The sequence below is a fragment of the Microcaecilia unicolor genome, chromosome 2, assembly GCF_901765095.1.
Source record: "Microcaecilia unicolor chromosome 2, aMicUni1.1, whole genome shotgun sequence".
Classification (NCBI taxonomy): Eukaryota; Metazoa; Chordata; class Amphibia; order Gymnophiona; family Siphonopidae; genus Microcaecilia; species Microcaecilia unicolor.
In genome coordinates, this window is record NC_044032.1 from 341,211,708 (window position 1) to 341,235,805 (window position 24,098).

General features: G+C 48.3%; 1 protein-coding gene across 1 annotated transcript in view; it reads right to left on the minus strand.

Moving 5' to 3' along the window:
* Window positions 1-4,033: 4,033 nt before the first annotated feature.
* Window positions 4,034-24,098, minus strand: part of LOC115462060 (FERM and PDZ domain-containing protein 1-like) — a 325,564-nt gene continuing 305,499 nt past the window's right edge. Inside the window, 3 exon segments of the mRNA XM_030192105.1 lie at window positions 4,034-4,509; window positions 4,511-4,986; window positions 19,579-21,257. Coding sequence (XP_030047965.1) covers window positions 4,251-4,509; window positions 4,511-4,986; window positions 19,579-21,257 — 2,414 coding nt within the window. The 3' untranslated portion in view covers window positions 4,034-4,250.

Here is a 24,098-nt window from a genome sequence, read left to right on the forward strand (position 1 = left end):
CACCCCGACTCTTCACCCGCGGCGACCGCCGTTCACCGAGGGTTGAGCCCTCAGCTGCGGGCGGCCAGCAGGACTGCTGGAACCACGGGGTGACGGCTGGCCTGGCTGGATGTGGATACAGAGTCCTTGGTAACGTGGCTTAGACGGGCGGCTAGCTGACAACTGGAACGTGTGCTGAAGTGGCAAGTACTAGCGAGACGGCTAGTTGTTCTGAAGGGCAGACTCCGTCTAGGAAATGGCTAGCAGGACGGCTAGCTGGCATGAGAAACAAACACAGTCTTGGAAATGGCTAGCAGGACGGCTAGCTGGCATGGGAAACAACCACAGGCTTGGAATTCACTAGCAGGCCGGCTAGCAGTCACGAGAAACAAACACAGGCTTGGAATTCGCTAGCTGGACGGCTAGCAGTCACGGGGAACAAACACAGACTTGGAATTCGCTAGCAGGACGGCTAGCAGTCATGAGGAACAACCACAGGCTTGGAATTCACTAGCAGGCCGGCTAGCAGTCACGAGAAACAAACACAGGCTTGGAATTCGCTAGCAGGACGGCTAGCAGTCATGAGGAACAAACACAGGCTTGGAATTCGCTAGCTGGACGGCTAGCAGTCACGAGGAACAAACACAGGCTTGGAATTCGCTAGCTGGACGGCTAGCAGTCACGAGGAACAAACACAGGCTTGGAAAGCTTCGCAGGATGGCTTCAAACAAGAAAACGGAAGCATTGGTTCCCTTCCATGCTTCCGTTTAAATCCCCCGCTCGTCCTGGCTGGGGAACAGCTGTGACCAATCCTTGGTGCCCCAGCCTGCAGCGGGACCCGGATTGGTCCCTCCGTCCAATGGGCGGAGTTCCTAGGGGGAAGCGCCAATCCGGCGCGTGTGGGCGGAGCCTCCTCGCTGGTCCTGCTGCAGCGAGGAGGACGCCGCCGCCGGCGCCGCCATCTTGGCCGGCGGATCCTCTTCTCCGAGGCCGGCGCTGGTTCTCCTGGGTCGCCGGCCTCGGAGCAACCCGTAGTCGCCGCGATCCCCGTGGCCGCCCCTCCCCGTCGACCCGCGCTCCCCGGGCGCCCCAGCCTCCCGCTCCGGCCCGCGGAGTGCCAGGTAAGGGCCCGGAACGGGACAACAGGTGTTGACCGGTGTCTACAGAGATAGAAGCTGGCATTGAAGAATATCTGCTAGGCAGGGTCAACCCTGCTGACAATATGGATAACCTCAAGTATTTGCTCTAAACATACAGTACTGCATGCTGTCATCATCATCGTGGTTATACAGGGCTACTTCACAATTTGATTTATGTGTAAACATGACTGTTGACTGCTACAGAAAAGCTTTCAAGACATTAGTAAACAGCAACTGTGAATATATGATTCAGATTTCTCTCTCACCCAAATAATGTTAAGTATCATAAGCACTTTCTGATAGTCTTAAACCTGTGCAAAGGAGAGGTTTCCAATACTTTCGTCAGCCCATTAGTTTTCCCCAAAGTCCTAATTTAACATTTTTTCTTCTCGGACTAAGTGTGTGGCAAAAAAAGCAATCAGGATGGTAGGAATTATTAGGAAAGGGATGAAAAATAAGACCAAGAATATTATAATGCCTCTGTATCACTCCATGGTGCGACCTCAACTTGAGTACTATGTTTAGTTCTGATCGTCATATCTCAAAAAAGATATAGCGGAATTAGAAAAAGTTCAAAGAAGAGCGACCAAAATGATAAAAGGGATGGAATTCCTTCCATATGAGGAAAGGCTAAAGAGGTTAGGGCTCTTCAGCTTGGAAAAGAGATGAGGGGGAGATATGATTGATGTCTATAAAATTCTGAGTGGTGTAAATAGTGTTTCCCAAGTCCAGTCCTGGAGTACCTCTTGCCAGTCCGGTTTTTCATGATATCCACAAAAAATATGCATGAAAGAGATTTGCATATAATGGAGGCATTGTATGCAAATCAAGTTCATGCATATTCATTGTGAATATCCTGAAAACCTGACTGGCAAGGGGTACTCCAGGACTGGACTTGGGAAACACTGGTGTAGAATGGGTAGAAGTGAATCGATTTTTCACTCTTTCAAAAAGTACAAAGATCAGGGGACACTCAATGAAATTACATGAAAATACTTCCAACAAATAGAAGGAAACATTTTTTCACTCAAAGAATAGTTAAGCTCTGGAACTCCTTGCCGGAGGATGTGGTAACAGCGATTAGAGTATCTGGATTTTAAAAAGGTTTGGACAAGTTCCTGGAGGAGAAGTCCATAGTCTGCTATTGAAATAGACATGGGGGAAGCCACTGTTTGCCCTGGGATTGGTAGCATGGAATGTTGCTATTTGGGTTTCTGTCAGGTACTTGTGAACTGGCTTGGCCACTGCTGGAGGCAGGATACCGGGCTAGGTGGAATTGGTCTGACTCAGTATGGCTATTCTTATGGGGTTAATTTTATGGGAAGCTGCATAAACTTAAGTGGCAGGTATGCACTTAAACGCCGGTATTCTAGTTAGATTTGCAGGTCGGTGAGCATGCATGCGTGTAAATTACAATAATGCGGATATGCACTATTTGATAAGAACATGCCTATAATTCTTCTTGATCTTTCCGCTGCTTTTGACACTGTCGATCACAGCATACTTCTCGATACCCTGTCCTCACTTGGATTCCAGGGCTCTGTCCTTTCCTGGTTCTCTTCCTACCTCTCCCTCCGCACCTTTAGTGTTCACTCTGGTGGATCCTCTTCTACTTCTATCCCTCTGCCTGTCGGCGTACCTCAGGGTTCTGTTCTTGGTCCCCTCCTCTTTTCTATCTACACTTCTTTTCTTGGTTCATTAATCTCATCCCATGGCTTTTCCTACCATCTCTATGCTGATGACTCCCAAATCTACCTTTCTACCCCTGATATCTCACCTTGCATCCAAACCAAAGTTTCAGCGTGCTTGTCTGACATTGCTGTCTGGATGTCTCAACGCCACCTGAAATTAAATATGACCAAAACCGAGCTTCTCATTTTCCCCCCCAAACCCACCTCCCTGCTCCCCCCGTTTTCTATTTCTGTTGATGGCTCTCTCATTCTCCCTGTCTCCTCAGCTCGAAACCTTGGGGTCATCTTTGACTCTTCTCTCTCCTTCTCTGCTCATATCCAGCAGATTGCCAAGACCTGTCGTTTCTTTCTTTACAACATCCGTAAAATCCGCCCCTTTCTTTCCGAGCACTCTACCAAAACCCTCATCCACACCCTTGTCACCTCTCGTTTAGACTACTGCAATCTGCTTCTTGCTGGCCTCCCACTTAGTCACCTCTCCCCTCTCCAGTCAGTTCAAAACTCTGCTGCCCGTCTCATCTTCTGCCAGGGTCGCTTTACTCATACTACCCCTCTCCTCAAGACCCTTCACTGGCTCCCTATCCGTTTTCGCATCCTGTTCAAACTTCTTCTACTAACCTATAAATGTATTCACTCTGGTGCTCCCCAGTATCTCTCCACACTCGTCCTTCCCTACACCCCTTCCCGTGCACTCCGCTCCATGGATAAATCCTTCTTATCTGTTCCCTTCTCCACTACTGCCAACTCCAGACTTCGCGCCTTCTGTCTCGCTGCACCCTACGCCTGGAATAAACTTCCTGAGCCCCTACGTCTTGCCCCATCCTTGGCCACCTTTAAATCTAGACTGAAAGCCCACCTCTTTAACATTGCTTTTGACTCGTAACCACTTGTAACCACTCGCCTCCACCTACCCTCCTCTCTTCCTTCCTGTTCACATTAATTGATTTGATTTGCTTACTTTATTTATTTTTTGTCTATTAGATTGTAAGCTCTTTGAGCAGGGACTGTCTTTCTTCTATGTTTGTGCAGCGCTGCGTATGCCTTGTAGCGCTATAGAAATGCTAAATAGTAGTAGTAGTAGTAGTAGATGGTGCAGGAGGACGTTCACGAGTGCGGAGTTTGGGCAGAGCATGGGTGGGATGCACATGTATATAATATTATAATTTAAATGTGTAGCTCTCCAATCTAAACATGAGCATTTACACCAGCTCTATGGTTGGCCTAAGGGCTCATGCGTATTTACCAGGCTATGCTAGTAATTTCTAAAGAAAAGTAGGTACCTACTTTTTTTTTTAATGGAATCAGAGCTAAATAAGTGTGTTCATGGCATCTTTATAGAATTACCCTTACAGAGTTAACATGAGCTAACAGACACTAATCACTTTTCAAACTCTAAATCACCTTTTGGTATAATAGACTTTGAGGTAATTTTTGGTGATGCTCATGTCCTGAACTGCTGTGTAAGGCAGAACACTGCAGCAGTAAGGGCAATGCACTGGTGAGACAAAAGCTGAAAGCTTAGATCCTGGCAGCCTTTCCCACAAGTCTCACTAGCAGCCTGTACAAATTCATTGTAGGTGCAAACAACAGCTTTGAGATCTGAGAGAACCTCAGCCTGCCTGCTCATGCAGCAGTCACAGTCTACGAACTGGAAGCATGCTCTGGTCAGCTGAAGCAGGTTTTGGAAGGTCTCCTGGACTGTCTTGCATCAGTTCAGGGGACTGCTTCCTGCTGATAACCTTCTGACAACTGGATATCAGCTTCCGAGATTCAGCACACAGTGTATATTTCTCTTCAGAAAACTGCAATGCACATTTGTCCTGCAGATGCTTCAATCCATTGCCTGAAAATTCCTCTATAATTTTTTTAAACGCTTGTATATTATCTTGTAACTGGTTAAAATCAGCTGGCAGGTTAAATATTCTATCCTGTAAATGACTCAGAGCTTTGAAGTGGGTTTCTGGACTGGTAACACTTTCATCTGCCTGCAATTCAGAGTTCATATTGGGACTGTGCAGGCTGAAAGGGCTCAAGTTAATGGATGATAAACTTACTGAAGAAGGTGGAACTGTCATTGGTAGTGATGGTGATATATTTTCTTCAGAATTTACATTTTCACCATCTACCTCTGCGTCAAGGCCACGAAAACAGGTAGCATAAGACAAATGACTACTGTCCTGACTCTTGGAGCTTGGTAATTAGAAGCCCCAATATCATGGAGCATAACCCTGGCGCAGCAATCACCTGAAGTCTCTATTATTTTATAAAGTCTCTTTTATTGAATAAATCACAGATAATTTACTCACAGATAGATGTTCAGGATACAGAGACCTTAATCTGGAGGCTATGGGAGGTGGAGATCTGAAGAGAGGTAGTTGTATTGCAGGGGGAGGGGAAAGTAGTTGAACAGGTAGAAATAGTCCAAAGCTGGCTGACTGCAATGTGCAATATCTCATTTGGAAGAAGATATTTACAGGGTAAAAAATCCAGGTTCGTTACAGGGATTTTCAGCCGGACAGAGCTGTCTGGAGCGAGATGGGGTCATCTCCATGCCCCTGGCTGGATGGTGTTAGCATACCTCATGGCTGAGAGGACAAAGAGGTGATGGGGCTTTTTACAGGCTCGGGGGGGGGGGGGTGCAGATAGAGGCCAATGGGAACAGAGCTTGCCATCGGGTGACAAGGGGTGGTCCTAGAGATAGGAAGGAAAGGTCATACCTGGCTGACCTCTTAGGACAGAGATAGTAAGGCTGAACAGGAAATGGTAGCAGGGAGACAGAGGAGCCAAGTTTGGCAGAGAGAGAGAGAGGGGAGGTCCAGGCAGCCTTACAACCAGTGGTAACAACTCTTGCACAACCAAGCAAGTGTGGCTGCACTGCCTGTGAACTACATTAACCACAGTGCCTTGCTCATATATCTTTACAATGAGAGACTGCAGCAGCGAAAGTTCTTAGAAATGAGAATAACAGTAAAGACATTACTCACATTTTAGGATCACGTTATGAACTAGTGCAAGGTTGTCAGGGAACAGAACACTCCTCGCCTGATATCGGTAGATATCATCATCATCATCACAATTTATTAAATCAATCGCATGCAAGGTTCATTATTAACATTCAGGTTGTCCATCGGCTGTCGTGACACCAAGCTTGAACGGACAGTCACAAACTCTGGAACAGCGTGAGTCCTTGACCTATTGTCGTCGGACAGCAGCAAGAGGCAAACCTCCCAGGCAAGACTGGACTGACGAGCTTGGCTTGGCTGGAACAGGTTTCAGAATACTCGAACGAGCTTGGCAGGAACGGGGTCCAGGATTTTCAACGAGCCGGGTAGGCACAGGGTCTGAAACGAGAGACAGACAACAACAACACAAGAGAGAGAGAGAGAGAGAGCCTTCGAGTCTCTGGTCTTCACAGGAGGTGGCAGATCACAGTGCTCGCGCCTCTTCATGTGGTACGAGGAGCACGACTTCAGCGATGGGTCTGCAGAAATTCTTTGCTATTCCTTGTTTCCCAGTTCTGACCTCGACCTTTCTGACGTTTCCATCTTCGCTAGGGATGGCTCTGGTAACCACCGCCAAGGGCCACTCGTTGCGTTGGGCCTGGTTGTCTTTGAGTAAGACAATATCGCCTTCGTGGATGTTGCCCTTGCTGATCTGCCATTTGCTGCGGGTCTGTAGGGTCGGGAGGTACTCTCGTCTCCAGCGGCTCCAGAAGGTATTGGCCAAACTCTGGACTTGTCTCCATTGCCGTCTGCATAGGTCTTTCTCATCGAAATCCCCAGGCGGGTTTGGTGGCACACCTGTCTTTTGCGTTAGAAGTGTGGCTGGGGTCAAGATCAAGGGCGACTCTGGATCTGAGGACACTGGAATCAGATGTCTCGCATTGATGATAGCAGATACTTCTGCCAGAAATGTGGTCAGCACCTCATGGGTGAGGCGATTAGCCCCTGCTTCAGATAGCATAGAGTCGAGAATGCGACGAGCAATCCCAATCATGCGCTCCCAAACTCCTCCCATATGCGAAGCATGGGGGGGGTTGAATATCCACGTGCAGTGGTGATCGTTCAGGTACTTTTCGATAGCTGGTGCGTTGATCTTCTCTGAATGTATTTTCAGCTCTTTGCAAGCACTTATGAAGTTAGATCCACAATCAGAGCGAATCTGCTTGACTGGGCCGCGGATTGAGAGGAACCTCCTGAGAGCGTTTATGAAGCTTGAAGTGTCCATCGACTCTATTACTTCGATGTGGACAGCGCGTATGCTCATGCACGTGAACAAAACGGCCCATCGTTTGCTGCTTGCACTTCCTCCTCTGGTTCGTCTCAAGACAACTGGCCATGGTCCAAAGATATCCAGTCCCACATAGGTGAATGGTGGGTCAGTGCTCAGCCTTTCGGATGGCAGGTCTGCCATTCTTTGGTCTTGGTGTTTGCCTCGCAGGTTTCAGCACTTGACGCATCTGTGGATGGTTGCAGTGATGCACTGCTTCGCTCCGACGATCCACACTCCTGCGGCCCCGATTGCTCCTTCGGTGAAGTGTCGACCTTGGTGCTTGACCTGCTCGTGGTAATGGCGCACGAGCAGGGTGGATACCGGGTGCCGGCCTGGGGTGATCCAAGGGTTCCTTTCGCTCTTGTCTATCTTGGCGTGGGTGAGGCGGCCGCCTACCCTTAGCAATCCATCCTCATCCTTGAAGGGATCTAGTTTCCAGAGGGGGCTGTCCTTTGGGATAGTCTTCCCTTTGCTGATGCACATGTACTCTGCAGCGTATGCTTCTTGTTGTACCCAACGCAAGACTACCTTCTCTGCCCGGACAAATTCTTCAACAGCCAAGGGCTTGGAACAGAGATGCCAGTGATGACACTTGCCTGTTCTTCTATCGGGGCTCTGCTGGAAAGAACGCGTGATGTGGATAAGGTGGGCTATGGCTCTTCTCAGCGTCACCCACCGTGAGAATCGGTTGAAGCGGTGCGTTCCCGGGGTGTCCTTGGGTGAGACACTCGTGGCGAGGACCTTGACTATCGGACGGACTTCGACATCATCTTCTGGGTTCACCAGTGCAAAGGAGTTTGTGGTAGTTGTAGTGGCGCTTTTTGGTTGCGTGAGGAATTTCGGCCCTGTCAGCCAAGTCGTTCGCATCAGGTGCGTTGCTGGGACAGCCCTTGTGGCATGGTCCGCTGGGTTGTGGTCGGTTGACACGTAATGCCATTGGTTAGGTCTGGTGGATTTTCAGATGTGTTCCACTCGGTTACTCACATATACATGGAATCTTCTGTTCTGGTTGTATATGTAGCCGAGTACGACCTTGCTGTCTGTGTAGAACTTGACTGAGTCTATGTCGGTATCCATCTCGCTTACAACCAGTTCGGCTATTTCTACTGCTAGGACTGCTCCGCAAAGTTCTAAGCGTGGCACGGTCTGCCCACATTGCGGAGCTAGCTTTGATTTGCCGAAGATGAATCCCGCACGGATGGCATCGCAAGCATCTATGGTCTTCAGGTACGCCACTGCAGCTATGGCTTTCTCCGAGGCATCAGAGAAGACGCAAACCTCGTTGTGGCGGGCGTTCGTGAGAGACACTGGGACATATGTCCGTGGGATGTGGAGTTCTTCAAGTGTCTTTAGGGAGTTTCTCCATGTGTCCCACTCTTGCCTTTTTCCTGGCGGCAATGGGGCATCCCATTCAGCTGAGCTTGAGGAGAGTTCGCGAAGCAGTGACCTCCCTTGGATGGTGACTGGTGCTACGAATCCTAGTGGGTCATACAGGCTATTCACCTTAGACAAGATGCCTCGTCGGGTGTACGGCTTCTCTTGTGTGCAGACTCGGAAGGTAAAGGTGTCTGTTTTTAGGTCCCAGCTTAGGCCAAGGCTGCGCTGTAGAGGAGGGGTGTCCACTCCTAGGTCCAGATCCTTCAAGTTCGTAGCGTGGTCTGCTGGAGAGAACGCTCTCATCACATTGGCGCTGTTGGATGCGATTTTGTGGAGTCTCAGATTAGCTCCCGCTAGCATCATCTGTGTCCTTTTCAGCAGGTCAATGGCTTCTGTTTCAGTGGGTAAGGACTTCAACCCGTCGTCCACGTAGAAGTCTCTCTCCACGAACTGCCTTGCATCAACGCCGTGTTCCTTCTCTCCTTCACGTGCTGTCCGTCTGAGCCCGTAGGCGGCTACTGCTGGTGACGGGCTGTTTCCAAAAACATGTACCCGCATTCTGTATTCCACCACGTCTCCGTTGATGTCGTCGTCATGGAACCACAGGAACCTTAAGTAATTCCTGTGGTCTTCGTGGACGGTGAAGCAGTAGAACATCTGCTGGATGTCAGCCATCACGGCAATGGGTTCTTTTCTGAAGCGGATTAAGATTCCCAGTAGGCTGTTGGTTAGGTCGGGCCCAGTGAGCAGCACGCTGTTCAGTGAAGTCCCTTGGAACTGGGCGCTAGAGTCGAACACAATTCGGATTTGTCTTGGCTTCTGTGGGTGGTATACCCCGAAGATAGGTAGGTACCAGCATTCCTCGTTATTTTTCAACGGTGGGGCGAGCTCCGCGTGGCCGTTGGTGAGCATGTTTTGCATGAAGGCTGTGAACTGTTGTCTCATCTCTGGTTTCCTCTTCAAGGTCCTTTGTAGCGAGGCGAGTCGTGAGAAGGCGTAACTCCTGTTGTTTGGGAGTCGGGCCCTGGGCTTACGGAATGGAAGGGGCGCTACCCAGCCGTTTGACTCGTCTTTCTCTAGGCCTTTGTCCATAATGTTCAGGAACTCTTTATCTTCTATAGAGAGTGCGAGTCTGCCATCGTCTTTAGTGGTCTGGAACACCGAGCTCCCCAGATGTTCTCCTAAACCTGCTGCGGAGCTGGTTTTATGGAGTGAGACGACGTTATGTTCTTTGTGTTCGTGAACCTCTTTGGTAATCAGGTGATTGGCGCACGATTCAAATAGCATGGCGCGTCCACCTTCTAAGACACTGGTGGAGAGCGCACGGATGTTCGGTCTTATCGTCCGGTTGAGGCAGACGCCGCCCACTATTGTCCATCCCAGATCGAGACGGTGCGCGTAGGGAGCACCCCGTGGGCCTCTGCGTGATTCATGGATGTCCAGGAGTTCTGGTGCGTCGCGACCCAGCAAGAGTAGGATCTCAGCGTCTGGATCCAAGGGTGTGAGTTGGTTGGCTATAGGTCTCAGATGAGGGTGACTCCACGCGACCTCTGGTGTAGGAATCTCATCCTTGTCATCTGGTATCTGGTCACATTCCATTAGTGCAGGTAGTTTTGACTTGGTGCTTCCATCTATTGCTTCTATCGTGTAGCCGCTTGCTACTCTCCCCAACACTTGTGTGACTCCTGCGCACATTTTAATGCTATATGAGGAGTAGCTTTGCTGGATTCCAAACAGGTCGTAAAACTCTGACCTTGCAAGAGATCGGTTGCTTTGCTCATCTATGATAACATACATTTTGACTGCCTTCTCCGGCCGTCCCTCGGGATACACTTTGGCCAGGCATATCTTGGTGCAGGATCTCCCTTCGCGGCCTTTACCGCATATTCTCGTGCACTTCGGCATGGCTTGGAGTGCCTGTGCCCCTACCTCTCCCGTCTCCTTGCCGTGATTCGCTTCGGGGATGGGATGCGGTTCGGCATCACCCGGGCGTGAAGTGTTGGTTTGCTGGCCACTGCCGCGTTCTGTATACTTGCTAGGTGCTCTGCAGTCCTTGGCGATATGGTCTGAAGAAGCCCAGCACCTGTAGCAAAGTCTGTACCTTGTGAGCAGTTCTCTACGTTCCTCCCACGGTTTCCTTAAGAAATCTCGGCACTTTCTGAGTGGGTGGGGCATCCCATGTATAGGGCATGGTTCTTTAGGATCCTCTACGTTCTCTGTGGTGAGAGAGGGGTCAGCCGGTGTAGACGTTGCAGGCGACACTCCTGTCTTGTGCACAGATATGGGTCTTCGGCCTAGTTTGGCTGTTTTCCCTTCCAGGGATTGGCTTGATTCACATGGCTCAACCATGAACCATGGATCGTTTCTCCTTTTGGCTATGTCTCTTATGAACTTTGCGAAAATGTTGAAAGGGGGATATTTCCCCTGATTCTCTTCCTTGTAACGTGTGCCAACTACTGACCACTTCTCCCTTATGTTGTATGGTAACTTTCCCAGGATACTCTTGGTGCCTCGAGGTGTGTCTAGCTGGCTGAGGTTTGGAAAGCTGTTCTCGGCCTTGACTGCTTCCAGCTCGTGAAGGAGGTTTCCCAACTCTTGCAGCTTGAGGTTGTCTCTGCCGGATACCGCTGGGAATCTGTCCAACCTATTGAACAATGAATTTTCTATGGCTTCTGAGCTGCCGTAATACTCCTCGAGTCTTCCCCACATCTCTTTTAACCCCTCAGATGGGTTATTCAAGTATGAATGCTTCAACTCCTCCACACGTGCGGCTTTTCCCTTTCCCAGCCAATGTAACATCATGTTCATCTCTTGCTTGGGTGTGAGTCTCATGTCCACGATAGCGTCCTTGAAGTCTGATTTCCATGCTCTGTACCGCTCAGGACGGCCGTTGAACTGGGTAAGCCCTGAGCCCCCCAGATCCTTGCGTGCCAGATATCTCACTAGTTCATCTCTGGTTGAGGTTCCAGGCTGGTCAGTCATAACCATTGCGGGCTGGCTGGTCTCGGTCTCAGTGGGAATAGGTGCAGAATATGGCCACCCTGCCATTTCTTGTTTGTACGAAGTGCGTGTAGCTGGCGCTCTTCCGAGAGACGGTGACCCAGACTCTCCTTGCCTCTGGCTGCCGTATGGCACTGGAGCCCGTGGCTGGGGTGGGACATCCATTTCATCGGCTGCTCCCAGGGCATAAGCCAGCGGCGGTGCATTGAAGCTTGTACGAGTGTGTAAGCTGGTACGGTGAGGCTTGATTCCCTTGGTGTGCTGTACTTCCGTGTTTGAGGGCTCATCTAAATCGAGCCATTCCACTGTCCTGACAGGCAGTGGGGAGTGCGTTGACACGTAAGTTTCGGTTCTTAGAGCAGGGTCTTCAAACCCGAGGTGGTTGAGTCGCTCGACCTCATCATGCTGTCCCACAGCATCTTCGCGGGAGTTAGCTCTCGCCTCCAGTTCGACCAATTCTCTATTTTGCCGGAGTGCTTCTATCATGATGTCTAGCTCAGATTTTTTACAAGCATCCTCGGCCTTTCTGTGTTCTTCCTCAGCCTCTCTGTGTGCTTCCTCAGCCTCTAGCGCAACTCGTTTTAACTTCAGGGTGGTTTCTTGTTGAATGAGGGCCTTCACTTGGGTGGTCGCCTCGCTGATTTTCGACTGGTTGGAGCGATTTGTTGCGTGTGACCTGGAGGATCTTGAGCTTTTGGATGAATGTATGGAAGAGTGAGAATGCACGGAGATGCTGTCTTCTGGAGCTACAGAATGGTTGGAGCGATTTGTTGTAAGTGACCTGGAGGATCTTGAGCTTTTGGACGAATGTTTGGAAGAGTAAGAGTGCACGGAGATGCTGTCTTGTGGTTCTACAGTTGCATTTGTTGTTATCTCTTCGGCTTTGGCTACCTCTGTATAGCGCCCATGATCCGTGGTCTCTTGGAGTTCCTTTTCCACGAGACTCTGCTCCGTGTTTGTCTCCTTTAAGAACTGGCAATACTCTTCTGCCTTTTGCCGATAACGTGCATAGTTGGTCTTCATTGACGTCAGACAGGCGTCATTGTCCGCCCCTGCCTTTGCAGCGCGGTGTAAACTTTCTTCCACTTCTTTCCAGAGTCTGTTCAGTTTCCTGGTATAGCTTTCCTGTTTCGCTTGATACGCTTCCAGGGCCCTTTGGGTTAACTTGCGAGCTCTTCTGCCCTGGAACCCTTGTTGGGACTGGAGGGAGAGGGTGTCTATCACATCCGCGTTGGCCTCTTGTGTGTCTGGCGCGGAGGACGCTTCCTCCGGTACAATTTGTGAGACATTGAATTCTGCCATCATGTACTGGTTTGCTTATCTGTCTTTATTAAGTGAAAAGTCAACTCTTGTGTGCAGGGGGGCTGGGGATGTAAGGATTACCCAGCATGAAGCAGTTTGTCTTTCAAGCTGTTGGATTCAACTGGATCCAGTTTCACTGTTATGTTACTGGGCAAAGGAGGAGGGAGGGGGGACTGGAGAGAGTAGCTCTGAGTCAGGGCTGTGGCTTCAAGCAGTAACCTAGCAACAGATTGCCTCCCGCCCTTCTTGCCCAAAGACCTTCAGGGCTCAGATTTCTGAGGCTGGAGGGAGAGGGGAGGGGGACCTTCCAAGTGTCCTCAGTGATCACAGAGGTGTGATATTCAGACAAAGAGCTAGCTGCACATTCTTTGGCTCACTCTGATGTCTTGCTTGCTTCAAAGTTAAACGTTCACAGGTTTGTCAATACAAAAACAGTTTTCTTCTCTCTCTGACTTTTTAGCTGCTGGCTATATTTACTGATGACCCAGAAGTGGTGGGGGCTGCTCTCGAGCAAGGAAGAATACTTAGAAACACAATAGAAGGGCGTTTAACTCAATCACCCTTAGGACATGCAGCACAGCTTCTGGTTTGAGTTTAGAACTCCACAATCTTCTGCTTTTTCACAACTAAGTTCTTCTGATACATGCTCTTACACTTTAAACAGTCCGATGTTGCTTTCTTTGGCTGCAAGTTCACTTAAATGCATCTCAATTGACATAGGCAGTGCAAGCAAAGTCACTGATTTCTTTAAACACAGTGCAGATGGCTGTTTAAGTTTTAATTCTGGTTTTTTACTTTGCTTACTGGTGAGCCAGATGAGAAGGGGTCCCTTCTGTGCAGGAGAGGGTATTTAAATTAATCACTATCAAGAATGCAGGCAGACACTGGATTCAGTTTAAACCTCCATGATTTTCTGCTTCTTTCACAAGCTCCACTTATCTAGTAAATGCATTTTAACTTTAACAGATCATCCAACATTGCTTTCCTTATGGCTTCACTAGAATGCAGATCAATTAACATCCAGACAATGCGCAGTTACTGATTTTCCTTTTCTTTTCCACACACTTGACCCTTCTGTTCTCTTAAAGGCACAGTTGTCCTGCTCCAAACTTCCTCACAGCTATTCAGTTATAATGCTGGATTTTTTACTGTCATGACTCTTGGAGCTTGGTAATTAGAGGCCCCAATATCATGGAGCATAATCCTGGCGCAGCAATCACCTGAAGTCTCTATTATTTTATAAAGTCTCTTTTATTGAATAAATCACAGATAATTTACTCACAGATAGATGTTCAGGATACAGAGACTTCTTAATCTGGAGGCTGTGGGAGGTGGAGATCTGAAGAGAGGTAGTTGTATTGCAGGGGGAGGGGAAAGTAGTTGAACAGGTAGAAATAGTCCAAAGCTGGGTGACTGCAATGTGCGATATCTCATTTGGAAGAAGATATTTACAGGGTAAAAAATCCAGGTTCATTACAGGGATTTTCAGCCGGACAGAGCTGTCTGGAGCGAGATGGGGTCATCTCCATGCCCCTGGCTGGATGGTGTTAGCATACCTCATGGCTGAGAGGACAAAGAGGTGATGGGGCTTTTTACAGGCTCGGGGGGGGGGGGGGGTGCAGATAGAGGCCAATGGGAACAGAGCTTGTCATCGGGTGACAAGGGGTGGTCCTAGAGATAGGAAGGAAAGGTCATACCTGGCTGACCTCTTAGGACAGAGATAGTAAGGCTGAACAGGAAATGGTAGCAGGGAGACAGAGGAGCCAAGTTTGGCAGAGAGAGAGAGAGGGGAGGTCAGGGCCGGTCTTAGCAAGTGCGGGGCCCTATGCAGACCAATTTGGTGGCGCCCCATCCTAGCCCCACCCCCACCATTGCCCCGCCCCACTGTAGCCCCGCCCCACCGTAGCTCCACCCCATTGATAAAATTATTCCATTTTTAGAACATTTTTTATTTATGAAATTTCAAATAAAGACAAATGAAGCTAAACTTGTACAAAAAACTGATTGAAATAATAAGCACAATGCTATCATGAAACCTCCCCTCCCCAGAAATTATTGTTCAAGTCCACTACAATTAGTAGTTCCAATTCTCATAACAAAGGAGAATAAAGGAAAAATATTAAGAAAAGATTCAGTACTTTCAAATTCCCCTATTACTCTGTAACCCATATATGCAATAAAATAAAAATGAAATGAAAAGATATACAATAAAATAAAGTGATATGTAAAATATAATGTACAATATAAAAACATATAGACCACCAAGGTATTAAAATTGTTTTAAAATATATACCACAACTCTCTGACTCAAGAAGACTCAGACTCTGTCATCCATAATTGTCTGACAACACACAGAAAAAAAATAAGTAGAAAAAAAAATCACAATTAATACCTTATACACCAATATACCAGCCATACAGAAAATGCAGATTATCAACAATATGAAACTAGCAAGGGATCATAATATCACAATTCTCATGTAGAGCCACAAAACACCCTTTTAGAGATAGTGTGTCATGATTTAGGCTCTACACCCTTTCTGATATTTGGTGCCACCTTAGTAAGGCCAACACACAGTCTCTCCACTGCAAAACACTATACACAAATGTGTGCAAAAACACACTCATAACCTTAACAAACCATAAACAGCACTAATTCCAAGGACAGGACAAGCTACAACCTTATGCGTGGCGTGGAAAGGCAACTGTAATTACACCGGGCTCTAAAACACCAGTGCACAACCTAGTGAAAAAAAACAAACAAAAAGGGCTGAAAACTATACGCTAGCAGAATACTGCACCTTCCTTGATCACACCTGAAAAACACATGAATGCAAAATACCGAACTGGAAAGTTACCTCAAGAAGTCAGACTCAGTATGTAGCAATACTACAAAAATTAAAACTTACATGAAAAATATCACAGATGCACATTTCCAAAAACTAACATATTCCAATTAATAAATCCTGAATAAAATAGTTTTTTCTACCTTTGTTGTCTGGTGACTTTGTTTTTCTGATCATGCTGGCTCAGTATCCGATTGTGCTGCTATCTGTCCTCTTAACTCCATTTCCAGGGCTTCCTTTCCATTTATTTCTGCCTTTCTTCTTCATTTCTTACCCTACATCTGTAAGTAAAAGCTGGGTCCTCCGCAGACTTGACTGTCCAGTGGATCCAGCTTCTGCCTATTTTCTATATCCATGTGCACTTTTTCTCCTCTCTTCCTTTTCCCTCACCTCATCTCCATCCATGTCCAGCATTTCTTCTCTCTCCTCCATCCACCCATGTCCAGCGACCCTCCTGTCCCCCCTGCCATCCATCTATGTCCAGCAACCCCCCTATCCCCTCTGTCCTCCCCTGCCATCCACCTATGTCCAAGGACCCCCTCCCCTCCATCCACCCATGTCCAGCGACCCTCCTGTGCCCCCTGCCCTCCCCTACCATCCACCTATGTCCAGAAACCCCCCCTGCCATCCACCCATGTCCAGCGACCCTCCTGTCCCCCCTGCCATCCATCTATGTCCAGCAACCCCCCTATTCCCTCTGTCCTCCTCTGCCATCCACCTATGTCCAGAGACCCCCTCCCCTTCATCCACCCATGTCCAGCGACCCTCCTGTGCCCCCTGCCCTCCCCTGCCATCCACCTATGTCCAGAAACCCCCCCTGCCATCCACCCATGTCCAGCGACCCTCCTGTGCCCCCTGCCCTCCACCTATGTCCAGTACCCCCCTCCCCTGCCATCCACCCATGTCCAGCGACCCTCCTGTCCCCCCTACCATCTGTCCAGTACCCCCCTCCCCTGCCATCCACCCATGTCCAGCAACCCCCCCTGTCCCCTATGCCCTCCCCTGCCATCCACCCATGTCCAGCGACCCTCCTGTGCCCCCGGCCCTCCCCTGCTATCCACCTATGTCCAGAAACCCCCTCCCCTGCCAACCACCCATGTCCAGCGACCCTCCTGTGCCCCCTGCCCTCCACCTATGTCCAGAACCCCCCTCCCCTGCCATCCACCCATGTCCAGCGACCCTCCTGTCCCCCCTGCCATCCATGTCCAGCAACCCCCCGTCCCCTATGCCCTCCCCTGCCATCCACCCATGCAGGGCCGTGCCTAGGGTCTCTGGCGCCCCCCTGTAGCCTATCAGTTGGCGCCCCCCTGCAGACTATCAGTTGGCGGTGGCGGCGCCGCCCCCCCCCCCCCCGTGAAAATGATCGCTCACCACTTGCCACACTGACAGGAATTGTCAGCAATATTCTTAGAAAGAAATTGCTATACATTGCAAAATAAGATAGCAGATGTAAATTCTCAAAGTGGACATATTCCAAACACTAAAATGAAAATAAAATGATTTTTTTTCTACCTTTGTTGTCTGGTGACTTTCTTTTTCTGATCATGCTGGCCCAGTATCTGATTCTGCTGCTATCTGTCCTCTTAACTCCGTTTCCAGGGCTTCCTTTCCATTTATTTCTTTCCTTTCCTCCTTTCTTCTTCATTTCTGGTCCTCAGCTTCTGCCTATTTTCTTCATCCATGTGCAGTTTTTCTCCTCTCTTCCTTTTCCCTCATTTCATCTCCTTCATCTCTCTTCCCTCCCCTCTATGTCCAGCAATTTCTCCTCTCTCCCTGAGCCCTGCCCTCCCAATCCATGCCCATCCATGCTCCTCTGTCCCCTGCCCCCTCCATTCATCCCTATCCAGCAATTCCCCTCTCTCCCTGAGCCCTGCCCTGCAATCCATATCCATCCATGCCCATCTGTCCCCTCCATTCATCCCTATCCAGCAATTCCCCTCTCCCTGCCAGCCCAATCCATGCTCCTCTGTCCCCTGCCCCCTCCATTCATCCCTTTCCAGCAATTCCCCTCTCTCCCTGAGCCCTGCCCTGCAGTCCATATCCATCCATGCCCATCTGTCCCCTCCATTCATCCCTATCCAGCAATTCCCCTCTCCCTGCCCTCCCAATCCATGCCCATCCATGCTCCTCTGTCCCCTGCCCCCTCCATTCATCCTTTTCCAGCAATTCCCCTCTCTCCCTGAGCCCTGCCCTCCCAATCCATGCCCATCCATGCTCCTCTGTCCCCTGCCCCCTCCATTCATCCTTTTCCAGCAATTCCCCTCTCTCCCTTCCATGACCCCCCCCCCTCGCATCCATGCTCCTCTCTCTCCCATGTCCCAGCCTGGCCAGCCCTCTTCTCCCCCCCCCTTCGCATCCTTGCTGTCGTTTCTCCCCTGCCCTCCCACTCCCATTGTTCAACTGCCCACCCTCTTCTGTCCCCCCAACATCCCTTTTCTTTTTAAATTTACCTCCGTGGCGGAGGTTCCGGCAGCGCAGCGTCAGGGAAGGAGGCGGCGCTCCCGACGTCTCTAGCCTTCCCTTCGCTGTGTTCCGCCTTCTTCTGACGTCATCATTGACGTCAGAAGAAGGCGGAACACAGAGAAGGGAAGGCTAGAGACGTTGGGAGCGCCGCCTCCTTCCCTGACGCTGCGCTGCCGGAACCGCCGCCACGGAGGTAAATTTAAAAAGAAAAAAAAAGAAAAGGGATGTTGGGGGAGGGCGAGCGAGGTGGGCATGGTGCGGCGGCGCCCCCCAGAGGGAAGCGCCCCCCTGCCATGCTTACCTCGCTTACTGGGTCAGCATGGCCCTGCACCCATGTCCAGCGACCCTCCTGTGCCCCCTGCCCTCCCCTGCCATCCACCTGTCCAGAAACCTCCCTAACCCTGCCACCCACCCATGTCCAGCACCCCTCCTGTCCTCCCTGCCCGCCCCTGCCATCCACCTATGTCCAGAAACCCCCTCCCCTGCCATCCACCCATGTCCAGCGACCCTCCTGTCCCCCCTGACATCCATGTCCAGCAACCCCCCCTGTCCTCTATGCCCTCCCCTGCCATCCACCTATGTCCAGAAGCCCCCCGCCCCTCCATCCACCCCATGTCCAGTGACCCTCCTGCCCCCCTTGCCAACTGCCATCCACCTATGTCCAGTAACCCCCCCCGCCCTCCACCCATGTCCCGCGACGCGAGTCTCCTCGTTTCCCCTGCTGCTCCCCCTCCCTCCAGCCACCTGAGACCCCTCCCGTCTGAGCCCCCCTCCCCGACCCGCCAAATGACCCTCTACTGCCGCCCGCACCTCACCTGACCCGACCCAGCATTTTAAAAAAACCTCCAAGCGGCGGTGCCGGTGCCTCGCGTCTCAGAGAAGAAAACTCGCGTCGTCGTTGGCCGGCCTTCCCTCAAGTCCCGCCCTCTGATGTAACTTCCGCAAGGGCGGGACTTGAGGGAAGGCCGGCCAACGACGACGCGAGTTTTCTTCTCTGAGACGCGAGGCACCGGCACCGCCGCTTGGAGGTTTTTTTTAAATGCTGGGTCGGGTCGGGTCAGGTGAGGTGCGGGCGACAGAAGAGGTTCGTTTGGCGGGTCGGGGAGGGGGGGTCAGACGGGAGATGTCTCAGGTGGCTGGAGGGAGGGGGAGAAGCAGGGGAACGAGGAGACTCGCGTCACGGGACATGGGTGGAGGGCAGGTGAGCGTGGTCGGCGAGGCAGAGGCGAGGCACGCCGCGCGGGGCCCTATGCAGCCGCCTCGGTCGCCTCTGCCTAAGACCGGCCCTGGGGGAGGTCCAGGCAGCCTTACAACCAGTGGTAACAACTCTTGCACAACCAAGCAAGTGTGGCTGCACTGCCTGTGAACTACATTAACCACAGTGCCTTGCTCATATATCTTTACAATGAGAGACTGCAGCAGCGAAAGTTCTTAGAAATGAGAATAACAGTAAAGACATTACTCACATTTTAGGATCACGTTATGAACTAGTGCAAGGCTGTCAGGGAACAGAACAACAACTGCACTTCTCCACCCTCTCTTTTGGAACCGTTACGCTTTTAATGCTTGTAAAATCCAAAGAGCTGTCCATACAGTTGCTTGCAGAGCTATTTTTGTCTCTATTATGATTGAAGCAGAAGAATGACTGTTTAGAATGAACTGAAGGATCTTCTCTTGTGGCTCCTGAAATATTACTATGGTGCAAAAAACGGTGTAATAGTTCCAAGAGAGGCTGCTGATTTCTCTGTAGTGTCCTCTCTTGTTTCGACAGAGGAGTAGTGTGTAACAAAACCTGGTCATCATTAAACTCTACACGCAGAGACGATGTATCCTTTACAATTTGGCTATTAGGGGACTCTGGAGGATTATACATGTTCTGAAAAGATTCTGAGCTTATGGGCAAATACTGGCCATCAACTTCAGGTAGAGCTTCACCCAAAACCAGGACATCAGAGTCAGTGCTTTCCAAGAGGGGCTCTCCTTCACCTCTTTGCACTGAACCTGTTTGCTGACTGTTAAAATATGATGCTTTGTGACTTTTATTTTCTTTAAGTGCAGACATCATGGAAAAGCAAGCAAGTATGCCAGAAATACTGTTTACATCAAAACGCAACTCAGTATTAGAGAAACCAGGGTATTTCTTACCCTCAGCCTCTCTAGAAGATTCATCATGTAGGTTTTTGCAGCCTCTTTCTTGAAATAAAGCGTTACCACCTTTGTTTATAATACGTTGTTCTGTTTTTTCTGTTTCAACAGAAGTCACTCCTTGCTCACTCTGTTTGCTCTCAGGTATAGAGGAAGCTGCTTCTGGATACACTAACTGTCTGCTTCTATCCTGGGTCACTGGAATAAAAGACACTTCAACACATGGACTTAAAACCTCTGTCTGACTTACATTATCCAGTATGTTATAGAACTCTGGTCTATCTTGTGCTTTCACGTTTCGTGTTCTATTTTCCCTCCTTTTCTGTACATGTTTTACTATACTCGTCATGGAGTTATCGGTTTCACAAAGTGGATGACTGTGTTGAGAAATATTACTCCTATTTACTTCAACCTGTTCTTTCTGACTGTTCGAAGTGATACTTTCCAGCAATGACGTTACTTCAGAACAACTTCTTCGCCTCTTTTGGTCTGACAGACACAGAGGATTACAAAGATTTTTGTTGTCCTCTACATCAGCTTCATAATAAGAGGCTGGCTTACTTTCTTGTTGACCTGTGACACAGACCGCTGTAATTGAATGAACAACAGCATCAGTCACTGATTTGGTTTCCATGGTGTCAGGCTCCATTTCCATCAAGCTGGAGGTAGAGTTTTTATTTTTGGTTTCTTTCCAGTGTGTGGGGTGGGCGAGTGGTTTGGTTTCCAGGAGTGCAGGCTCTCCCTCAGTGCCTTGCAAGGAAGAAATGGTTGGAGAGTAAGAGCGTGAGGACAAGCAGGGCTCTTTTTCAATGGTAACTAAAGAGCAGGAGGGTGAAAAGGGAAATGTAACCTGCGAGGTATAGTTTGTCTGTAAGAAAGATCTTCGCTTTCTTAGGCTCTTTGCAGGACTTTCTGTCTCTTTTCCTCTTTCTGGTTCTTCTTGTTCGCTTTGTCTTGCCATGTAATTGTTTATAGAATTAAAGCAGTGGGTATCATTCAGATAAGAGAATTTACTTGCATGCTCCATAGAGACACCCTTAGAACCTATAGAAAAAAAGGGTAAAAAGATATAAAATATATAATTAAAGCAGCATAAATAAATAACAGCACTAAATAAAAGGAGTATGACCAACCAACGAATTCCAACCTGTGCTGTAAATATGATCTTACCACATACTCAAAGGATTTTGTTTGGCCATTTTTACTTTTTCATTTCATCAAACCATTTGAGAAGCACTTATCAAATGTCTTACATTTCTGATATGGACAAGTCTTACCATGTCTACTGTAAGAATCCAAAACCTTGGAAAACATGCACTACATAACAAATGTCAATCAGGTATGCTCCAGCTATAGAAAGTGGCTTTATTGTGTTCAGCTCAGAAATCTGTCCAGTGCCTTACAAATCACAATATGGAGAGAAGAAATAAGCCTATGTATTACACATCATCATTAACATGGAGGGGCATTTTCGATATGACGTGTAAATACGACTTTGGACGTTTTGCTGAAAACATCCAAAAATCAAGTAGTGAAAATGACCATTTTCAAACCATAACAACATCTATCTTTTTTCTTTGAAAACTGACCATTTCCTAAATGTTGTTGTGCTTAGTACATCTATCTTTTTGGACCATTAAAAAAATAGTCCAAGTGAAAAACGCACAAAATCAAGCCATTGGGACGTAGGAGGGACCAGCGTTCCTAGTAGATTGGCCACACGGACATCCCAGCAGAACAGTGGGGCATTCTAGGGGGCACTGTAGTGGACTTCACATAAAAGGTCCTAGGTACACATCTCACCATTATTCCCTTATATTGTATGGTGAACCCTTCAAAACCCAAGAAAAACCTACTGTACCCAACTATACACCACTACAATAGCCCTTATGCCTGCAGGTGTCACATATATGTGCGTACAGTAGGTTTAGTTTTTTGGGGGGATGGGGGGCTGACTACAAGTGTAATAGAATGGATTATGGGCTTGGGTCACCTTCTCTACAGTGCACAGCACCCACCACTAGGCTGTTCCAGGAACCTGTTTGCTGCTCTAGTAGGACTGGCCATAACATCTGAAGCTGTCATAGAGGCTGGTATGTACCGTTTCATTTACATTTCGCAGGGTGGGAGGGGATGAGTGACCATTGAAGGAGTAAGGGGGCGTCATTCCTTTATTCCTGCAGTGGTCATCTGGTTATTTAGGACACTTTTTGTGGCATATTCATTAACAAAATAGGTCTAGACCAAAATGTCCAACTTATAGCCCTGGATGTTTTTGTTTTGTTCTATTATGGCAGAAAAACATCCAAGTGTTAGGAACGCCCAGATCCAGCCCTTACCACACCTCTGACATGCCCCCTTGTGATTTGAACTCACTTCTGATGGACTTCATAGAAAAAAAGTCTAAAAATTGGTTTTGAAAATACCAGTTTGGACGTTTTTGTGATAAAAATGTCCAAATGCAGATTTATGCCACTTTTTGGACGTTTTTTTCTTTTGAAAATGAATATCATTGATTGCTTTGATCATGCTTCAACATGAGGAGCTGAAATATGCTTCCCACTTTTAGCTGTAATCACATGAAAATGTGAAATATTGTATAGATACTATGCTACAGTTTGGAGGGTAGGATAAGCACTTAGGTGTCCTTTTACTACAGTGTGGCAAAAGGTGGCCTATGGTAGTGTGGGCACGTGTATTTGGTGCGTGCCAGGTCAGTTTTTACCGCGTCTGGGAGAAAGGGCCGGAAAAAGGGCCTGTGATAAAATTAAAACCAGCACGTGCCTATTTATGGCCTGAACCCTTAACACCATCCATTGATCTAGTGGTAAGGGCTAACACACTACATGTGCGGTGATCGGTTGGCACACACCAACTGACAAATAATGCCGGAAACGCAGCACAAGGTAGGAAATTAAAAACATAATTTGTCAGGGCATTATGGGCGAACACCAAATCCAAAATTACCACCAAGGGGGCAAACTAGCCTGGCAGTAGTCTTGTTTTGGTGCATGCTGCATGCGCATAGAGCCTACCGTGCCTTTGTAAAAGGGCCCCTTAGTTCTTGGAATTGTGAGACACTTTTGTTCACTTATTTGAACACATTTGTTAGAATTAGAGATCCATGTCTTGTGAAATACTACTGCGAAACTAGTGCTGAAAAATTACCATGGCATGCTCAAAGTAAAGAGCATGCAAATTCATTCCGCATTACAATATGGCAGTATTTTTGCTGCTCAGTATAAAATGCCAACTTTCCTGTCAGTGCCTGAGCGGTGATTGACTCAGGCACTTGACAGGAAAGGTTGAAAATTAATGGCTCTAGAACATTATTTAACGAGTTCTATTACTGGTTCTTAAATATTGCTTTCCCTTCCGTTTCATTGTCTTGCAGTAGCCACTTCATCATCCTTATTCTTTATTTTTTCTCCTCCCCCCTCTTATTTCTCTTTATCCAGCTACTTATTTATTTTAAACATTTCATTTTAAGTTCTTTTTTTAAATAAATTTAAATCAATATTTCAAGAATTTACACTTGATCAAAAAAAGTGTTATAACAATCAAACAATAAAAGTAATATAATAAGACATATATAATAACACTCAAGTCCACATTATATTGGATTCCATGATCACTAATAAGGAGGAAAATTAAGGTAAAATGAATTTTTTAAGGTAAAATAACACCTAGGTGGACAGGGAATTTAAACAATTGCACTCCTTCAGCTCCCCCGCGCAGGGAGAAGGAGGAATATTGGGCGGATGGACAAGGGCTGGGAGACTCTACAACGCCTCTTTAATAAGCGCTCTGGACGCATGTTAATGACGTCAAGATGGGTCGCATATTATCCACGTCGATACCGTGTGCTTTACGAATGTGCAACAG